General features: G+C 34.1%; 1 protein-coding gene and 1 pseudogene across 1 annotated transcript; one reads left to right on the top strand and one right to left on the bottom strand.

The window, feature by feature from the left end:
* Positions 1 to 1,167: 1,167 nt before the first annotated feature.
* LOC106308346 lies at positions 1,168 to 2,685 on the top strand (annotated as a pseudogene).
* Positions 2,686 to 2,921: 236 nt separating this feature from the next.
* On the bottom strand, positions 2,922 to 5,758 carry LOC106308345 (wee1-like protein kinase). Its single transcript, XM_013745508.1, has 11 exons — positions 5,487 to 5,758; positions 5,180 to 5,240; positions 5,018 to 5,084; positions 4,541 to 4,789; positions 4,375 to 4,442; positions 4,154 to 4,263; positions 4,009 to 4,049; positions 3,792 to 3,937; positions 3,546 to 3,693; positions 3,340 to 3,467; positions 2,922 to 3,251 (listed from the first exon to the last, which is right to left on the bottom strand). The coding sequence occupies exons 1-11, from the start codon at positions 5,756 to 5,758 to the stop codon at positions 3,168 to 3,170; spliced, it is 1,374 nt and encodes a 457-aa protein (XP_013600962.1). The 3' UTR covers positions 2,922 to 3,167.
* Between the last annotated feature and the right edge of the window lie 3,220 nt (positions 5,759 to 8,978).

Here is an 8,978-nt window from a genome sequence, read left to right as displayed (position 1 = left end):
CCAAACGTAAATACCACAACGGAGACCGAAGCCCATCTGACGTGGCAAAAAGAAATGTTCTGGTTGGAGGATTATTTTTGATGACGTGGCATAGCTAAGAGTTGAGATTATCTCTCTTTTAGTATTGTATATTAGGCAATATATGGGGCTAAAACTTTCAAATACGTAGAACTAAGACATTTGCAAAGTATAAAGAACACAAGTCAATTTTTTTGTTTTATGTATTAACAAAAGTTACATTCAAAGTTTAAAAACAATACCCAAATTAATATCTATTTGTTTTTGAAATATTATCTCCAAACCTATTAATCATTCGATCTATAAAGATATAAAAAAATTAGTTAAGTGAAATCTATATTTTTAAATACAAGAAACTTAAAAAATGATTTTTTTTTTCTTTTAAAATCTAAATATCCGAACCCGATTCAAAATCTAAACCGAACTAAAAATACTTGAACCCGATCCGGAGTACAGAAACAGGTTTTCTATCCCTTAACCGAAATACCCAAAAATCCGAAATATCCGACCCGAACCCGAATGGCTATCCGAACGCCCACCTCTAATCGTCTCTCTCTCTCTCTCTCTCTCTCTCTCTTCTTCGTCGTCATCATTTTCTTACATTCTCTGTAAATTAGTCGAAATCAAAGAACCCGAAATTGGGCTTCGATCAATTTTGACTCTTTCATCGATCCCTAAGCCAGACCTCCATAGAACCTCAATGCCAAGCGTAGCTTTGAAACTCTACAGCGTGCTACTCCTCAAACACCGTCTCCAGAACCTAATCTCAATCTCACCCTATCCGATCCCTTGGGCGTCTCGACCCGATCCGACGAATCCGTCGCCGCCGCGAACTCTTCCTTCACCGACGGGGTCACAACCAAAGACACCCACATCGATCCGATGACCGTCCGGATCTTCCTCCCCGAATCAGCTCTCTCGCCCAGATCCGATCGGAGACACAGCCACAACAACACCCCTCTCAATCAAAATCCCCCGGAGTCTCGGAGGAACAGCTACAACGAGAATCTGGAGGCTTACGGATGATACGAGCCGGTGATGTTGCAGTTTCACGGCGGAAGTTGGGTCAGTGGGAGTTCTGATTCAAGGTGGTGTTGCATTGGCTTGGGAAACAGGCTAATTTAGCTGATTCTTTGGGTAATAGTAGACATGTGTGTTAATGGTGTTGAGTTGAAGAAGATGAATGTTCAAGGGCATATTTTGGATGCTTTTGGTGCTTCTATTCTATGGTTGAGCCTTGGCTCGCTACTCCTCTCCTTCCAGGTTTGTGTTTTGTAGTCTTGCCTGCTTGTTTGCTTAAAGACTGAGAAAGTATAAACATTTAACAAGTATTATTAGCTAGAGACACCTAACGTTAGGTGTAATGGACTATCGAGTGAGCTGCTCTCAAGGTTCTAGATAATGCCGACTTGAAATTTTGGATTTTGATGTGTTCATGAAACGACAACATGCCTTTGATTTTGATAGTTACAGTAATATTGATGCTTGTTTGATGAGATTGATTTCCGGATCTTAGACACATTTCACAAGATTACATCTTTAGAGTATGGGGAACTAGTAACATAATCACGGTTCTGCCTAGTTAGATCTTCTATTGCTTGCAATCTGACATCAACAGCTGTTTCTCACCGATGTGTTGCTGTGTATCTTTCTTTTTCACAAGTTTTGTCAGCTGTGTTTGCTTAAAGACAAACAAAGTGTAAACATTTAAGAGGTATTATTAGCTTGAGACAACTCTTTTAAAGTAGGCTGTAATCGACCATTGAGTGAGTTGCTCTCAAGGTTTTGGGATAATGTCACACTTTAAATATTTCATGAAAGGCTTGTGTTTACTCAACTTAGACTACGCTTTGGTTTAGATTGTTTCAGCAATATTGATATTTGTTTGCAGAAATTTACTGGAATTTGGACCTGTTACAGACTGATGGGAATAGTTCCAAGTTAGATCTAAGATTAACAAAATTTCTAAGTTAGATACACTTTGCAATCTCATATCAACTTGTGTTTCTCATTTTTTTTTACTTTTAACTCAGATGTGTTCTTCTTGGGGTGAGCTGTGGTGGGAATTATGTAGCACGGAAAGCAGTGGAAGCTGGGAAACTTCTAGAGCCTGTTAAACAGTTGTTGCACAGGTTCTAATTGTACCCGTTTTTCATCCGAAATAAAGCTGGCAAACTCCTACTTCTACGATAAGCCGGTCTCTCTTCTGGCCTGGAAACTCTCTTCTTACCAGACAAAGAGTTCGACTTCGACCATCCGGCAGCAAACCCCACTAGCCCATAACCGCAGTGGACCACCTCTGAAGCTAATGCCTCCAACGCTTACACTAGTGGCTGAGCACGACTAGATGAGAGATCGAGCCATTGCTTATGCAGAGGACCTTAGAAAAGTAAACGTAGATTCTCCAGTTTTAGAATACAAAGACGCAGTTCATGAGTTTGCAGTGCTTCTCAAGACACCTCAGGCACAGGCTTGCGCTGAAGATATTGCTATTTGGGTTATTTCTCTACGTGGCCGTGAGTTCTCTTACTGAGATTTTGCCCCCTGTTTATTCATTCTCTTCCATTTTTATTATATGTACCATGCATTATTCATTTCTCTTCCTTTTTTTGTATGTAGCAAGATTTTGTGAATAGGATTATTACAGACGACTTAAGATTATGAGTCTTCTTTTTTTGCAAAAAGTTATTATTAGGTTTGTCGAAGACGAAGCCCAGAGTAATAAAAGTAAACAACAGATTCCAAACGTAAATACCACAACGGAGACCGAAGCCCATCTGACGTGGCAAAAAGAAATGTTCTGGTTGGAGGATTATTTTTGATGACGTGGCATAGCTGAGAGTTGAGATTATCTCTTTTTTAGTATTGTATATTAGGCAATATATGGGGCTAAAACTTTCAAATACGTAGAACTAAGACATTTGCAAAGTATAAAGAACACAAACACCCACTTATGTCGCTCGCAGTTTACATGTTGTGGTTGTGTCATTCTATTTTCTCAAGTCGACAACATCCCACAATGTTAAATATTATCCTCGTTTTACCTTTTTCCTTCTGTTTCTCGGAAACAACCGAGAACGGGTTTAACTAAACGTACCATAATTTACAAAATTGGACTTTAACTCAACATCTGAGAGAGTTTATGAATCTCAACCGCGGATCCTGTCGAACATGGGGTGCTCCACTAATTCTGTAGCAGAAGGACGACGACTTGGGTCACGATCCATCATTGTCTGTTTCAAAAACATTGTTAGAAACTGTCTCTTAAAGGCCATGTTCCAATAATGTTCACAGTGACAAGAAGGCAAATTAACGACCTACCTTAAGCAGTTGCTGTAACTGTAACGAGTGGCCGGGAAGAAGAGGAAGCTTGCCTTCTTTGATATTGAGGGACTTGTTTCTTGATTCTGTAAGTGGGGATCCTCTAATCAGCTCGTAAACCGTGACACCTAACGAGAAGATATCCACTTTATCAAGATGCTCGTAGTTTTCGTTTAGTACTTCTTGTGGCATGTAACGTGCATCACCTTCCTCTACTGGCAAGCTTTTGTCCAACCGCGTTGCACAACCGAAGTCACCGAGCTTGCAGACACCGTTCTTGATGTATATATTGTCAGGTTTTACATCTAAATGAGCTATTCCTTTCTCGTGCACAAACTGTAAAGCCTTGGCCATCTGTAACAGACAAACGTGGTTGGTACTATTATGTATACAAGAATTCTCAGGAATCAGGAAAATCTATATACTCAATATTTTTTAATGGAAGTGTGTACCTGATGCATAATCACCAAAATCTCTCTCTCTGAGATCTTAAGAGAAGATTTCTTGGACAAACTGTGATCACAGAGCTCCAGTTGAATGTATAACTGCTCGTTTTCATACCACGAGTTGTAGTATCCCACTACATTTTCATGGAATCCTGCATACAAAACAAGTTAGAAAAAAGGATAAGGATAAGGATAAGAAGGTGAAACAAGGAAGTGTACTGACCTAGAGCAGCAAGAGCTTGAACTTCCATCATAGCTTTACGCCTGCAATAAACTCGGTTATGATTACTTCAATTAAATTGATCCAAACAAGTTGAAATACAGTGAAATCATTCCTTTACTAAGAAAACTAATGGAGAAAAATCTACCTCTCTGAATCTAGATACAGCTTCCTTGTGCTGCGTTTCACGGCGTACAAGCAACCATCAATCCTCTTCAAAACTTTAAATACGCGACTGAAATTCCCAGCACCTATTTGCTGGAGAAACCAAACCAAGTTATGTTAGAATCAGTAACATCATTCCATTACTGTATTAGGATTTTGATATTAAAAAAAAAAAAAGATTTAAAAAAGCCTTCTTTGGCTTACCTGAATTTCATGAAAGTCTGTGAGATATCTTGACAAGCCGTCCCCACTCATGCTTGCAGGGAGAAAACCTGCATTACAGTACAGTTAAAACATAAGGGTCGTCATAACTCTTAAGCCTTTCAGAAAATTATTAAACAGCAAAGTGAGAGTAGAGATAACAACTCACTAGCACATTTAGACCTCTGATATCCGAAAGGGTCAGTAGCTGTCTCGGACTCATTCATCAAATAAGGATTCTTGAGGCAAGGAGGTGGCATAACCCGAGACCGAAGAGCAACTGCGGACCGTGAAACGTATCCAGTCCTCTCTGTTTTATCCACCACGATCTCGTCTGTGTCAATATCATCATTCTCTTGTTCGTCTACTTTATATTTTGAAGCCCAGGTAGAATCTGAAGTATTAAATGTGAAACTGTCTGCATTATTGAAAAAGTTTAGGAGAATAACACATCACCAAACTATCATATATCTAGATAATACTTCACTGAATCTTAAGTCAACAAAGACATAAATGTTGGACAAATAGTGGAAACAGGAGAACAAACATAACCACAAAACCGTCAAAGCAATTTCTTTCTGAAACCTATATGATCTTGGTCCCATCTGGAAAATCTAGGGAGAAAAAAAGTGAAACGAAAGGTTACCCTGGCGGCATCTTTTGCTTTTAGCTGAAGTTAGTTTAACAGGAGACCTCGGACAAGGAGAATGATCCTAAAATAAAAAAAAAAATACAAAAGAGAAAAACTTATACATTGGAGATATTGGTGAAATGTATTAAAAACCATGGATAAGAACTCTGAGTTTACCATGCTGATGTTTAAATCGGTCATCAAGTTCTGATTGTCCGGAGTTATATAGTCAGGTGTGCTGAAAAATCAATTAAAAAAAAAAAACGAATTTATTACAAATCACTGGTAAAGAAGAGCATCATTCATCAATAACTCACATGAATCTATTAACAAGTTTTTAGCTTTCTTTGAGACTTCAAACAAAGGTTGGTGAAAATAAAGGTATCATCTTCAAATTTACATTTTCACCCTAGTTCAAATACAATCCTAGTCTGACTAAGAAGATAACTACATTCCCAGCTAATAAATTACTCAAATGTTTTACCAGAAGAAGTCTTGGCTGAGAATGAATTCCTTCTCTCCCCAATCTCCGTCTGCACCAACGGAACCCAACTCATTCCGGAGCTCCGACGAATCTGCAGCACTCGACGGCGGAAGATTATCGAACGAAAGCTTCGACAATTGACCGAATTGAAGCAGAGAGTGTCGCTCTAATGTCCCCTCCATCTTCCGACTCTTCTTCGTTCGCCTCGTTTCGATTGTGCCTAGGGCTTTCCTCTTCCCCAACAGTGTTCGTCCTTTCTTCCTCTCGAGCATGACGATTAATGGAAATTATAAATAACCTTTAGAGTTTGCGCGCTCTCGAGCTTTTTTTTTGGGGAAGAATCAAATGCAGCAACGACTACGGTGCACTTTGTCTCTTATTGATTTTCAACCGTAGATCGTTCCGTGTATTAGCTTTTCGTCAGAGATTAGGTGGAGGTGCAGCGGATGTTTTGTGGTGCGTGTCATGTAAGCTTTGGGGTCCTTAATAATAAAATATTTTTTCCATAATAGCCTAGCACTTGGGCCATGATGCAGGAATAATAATATTGCACCTTTTGAGATATGAACAAGGTTTAATAATGTTTTATTGTATTTCCAAATTACGATTTCTAAGGTATGATTGAATGACACTTTTGGAGTAAATCTTTTTTACTCTGTATTCCACTTAATTACTCCCAATCAAGTTGAATGAAAATAATTTCCATATGCTTTCAGCTGAAAAAAACTTAAAAGGGTAGAAAGTTTTCCACTTGTTTTAACATGAGTAGAAGTTGATGTTCTCTCACATACTTTTTCTCTGCTCATTTTTTCTTAATTTTTTCTTTTACTTATTTTTATTTTCCTCCTACTTCATCCAATAGTTTTACTCTGGATTACACTTCCTTTTACCAATCACACTTCTAACGTTTTTCCCTTGATTAACTTTAAAGACTTGTCCTTTGGTCAACAAATTTAAAATGCTGTCTAAATTTTTTTTTCTCTCGTGACTCTGTAATTGTTAAAAGAATAATTACACTGCTCTTCTAGGCTAGAATGTTAAATTGAGGAGTTATGATATCGATTTCTAAACAATTCCAAAACGCGGGATGTAAAATAATTTAAAAAATGTGGGAGGGTTTAAATGAATAGAGCCAATGAAATGATATAATTTTAACATAAAATGATATAATTTTAACATAAAATGATATAATTTATAATTTATGTTACTTTTTTTATGAATTCATTTTAATATTTATAAAAGATAAAATAATTTTTATAAGATTTTGTATAATAAAAAATAAAAAATAAATAAAAGTATATGCAAAAAAAATTAGTTAAATCTAAATTAATTACTTAACTATTGATGTTACGAAAATCTTCGTGATATTTTTAATGTTCATAAAAGTTAATAATATTTTGGCATATTTTCGTATTAGGATAAAATAATTTAAGGATGATCCACAAAAATATCACATATGAAAAAGTTGGATGATTCTATTTTAATAAAAGGAAATATAATTTTAATCTATATTTTTTGTATGAATTAATTTTAGTATTATTAAAATATAGAGTAAAATGATTTTTATAAGATTAGGTATAATCAAAGGTACATTAATAATTAAATTAAAATATATGAAAAATATATGCAAAAAATAAGCAAAAATATGCAAAATATTTTTTAGTTAATTAATTAATCATTGATGTTACAAAGATATTTGTGATATATTTTGTATTTTACACGGTAAATATACTGAGGCATGTTAATTAATTAAAAACCGAGGCATACTTATTTTTAACTGTTTATACTAGTCGTGAATGTTAGCATGGTTCTGGTTATCATAAAATAGCAGTAATAGATCCCGCTAGGATAGACTGCTTGACCGAATAGTATGAAAGACCGAAGAAGATGATAGCAAAACCAATTGAGATACACATGATATCAAGAGAAGCCGTCACAACCATGAAGGTAAAAAAATTGATGCTATCAAAGTTAACGCATATGTACATGATTAATGTACCCTTAATTAATTTTAATAATCTATATTATTAAAACTGAAGTACACATTAAAATTGTTTGGAAACTTGAATAGTAGTCTTAATGAAATTTGTTTGGAAATATAGATAACAGTTAAAAAAAATAAGTTTGTTTGGAAACATGAATAGTAGTATAAAAAATATAATATTGTTTGAAAACATGAATTGCATTATATTAAGAAAAAAAAGTAATGAGTGTTAATAATAAAAATTGGAAGTCCATTATATTATGATAAACTATCTATTTGAGCCAATTTTAAAATATATGTAAATAGACTAGTCTAATTACCTAAAAGTATTTTTGTCTAAAATAATCATAAAAAAAACTTTATATACATATTTCAAATCAAAATAATAATTTAAATTTGATTTATATCAAAAATTGATTTAAAATATACATATATTCAAAATTTTCTTTTTACTAAAATATTTTCCAATAACAATTATTAAAATAATGTTTTCAATATATATAAGAAAATACAATAAAAAGCCAAATTTCATAAACCAACTTAAATTTCTAGGCGGCTAGGCGGCCGATTTTTAGAACAGGGAATAAAAGTAGTGATAATTATATTAAAATCATATGCAAAAATATTTTTGTTTAGTAAAATTTAAAATTAATTAATTAACTATTGATGTTATGAAAATATTCGTGATATATTTAATGTTCGTAACTCATCATGGATCTTATAAACATCCTCCGGCGCATAAGAGTGTATCGTTTCAGGGACAACAGTCTCAGAAACTCTGTCTCCACGCGCGGAACTGTACATGAGGTCGTTGTACCACGTCCTATAAAGCCCAGGAGTGTCTTCAGATGGAGAAATATCTTTGCCTCTAATGTTTACCCGGTAAACCATCTCAAGAATGGTTTTGTTATCAACAACAATAGCTTTGGAAGAATGTACAATCGTGAAGAAGAATTAAAGACGCTCTACTAAAATACCGCATATGAAAGTAAATGATTCGATTTTAATAAAAGGAAATATAATTTTAATATATAATTTTATTTGTGTTTTTTACGAATTGATTGTAGTATTTATTAAATATAGAGTAAAATGATTTTTGTACGATTTATATAATTAAATGGTATGTTAATAATTAAATTAAAAGTATATGCAAAAGACTAGAAAAAGATATGCCAAAAATAAGCAAAAATATGCAAAATATTTTTGTTTTAATAAATTTTAAATTAATTAATTAATCATTCTTGTTACAGAGATATTTGTGATATATTTGACACTGGTAAATTTATTGATATTTTGACATATTTTTTATTAATATAAAATTTTCAAGGGTTCATCAAAAATATCATACATGAAAAATGGGTGATTGTGTTTTAATAAACGAGATAATATTTTTTTGCTAATGCTACATAAATTAGATAAAGTAAGATTGGTTAACTTTACGTTAAATTGAAAGTGGTCACAAATTTTATATAAATAAACAAAAAAGATATAAAAATATATATATATAT

The sequence above is a fragment of the Brassica oleracea genome, chromosome C8 (genome assembly GCF_000695525.1).
Source record: "Brassica oleracea var. oleracea cultivar TO1000 chromosome C8, BOL, whole genome shotgun sequence".
NCBI lineage: Eukaryota > Viridiplantae > Streptophyta > Magnoliopsida > Brassicales > Brassicaceae > Brassica > Brassica oleracea.
The sequence above is the reverse complement of the archived record's forward strand: the minus strand, read 5'-3'. Positions and strand labels throughout refer to the sequence as shown.

What these genes read in the sequence shown, in the direction of transcription:
- LOC106308345 (XM_013745508.1), bottom strand. Translation starts at nt 5,758, where the DNA reads ATGCTCGAGAGGAAGAAAGGACGAACACTGTTGGGGAAGAGGAAAGCC. An exon ending in CAGACTTTCATGAAATTCAG is followed by an intron (nt 4,264 to 4,374) that starts GTAAGCCAAAGA and finishes TGGTTTCTCCAG; the next exon opens with CAAATAGGTGCTGGGAATTT. An exon ending in TCAAGCTCTTGCTGCTCTAG is followed by an intron (nt 3,938 to 4,008) that starts GTCAGTACACTT and finishes TTTTGTATGCAG; the next exon opens with GATTCCATGAAAATGTAGTG.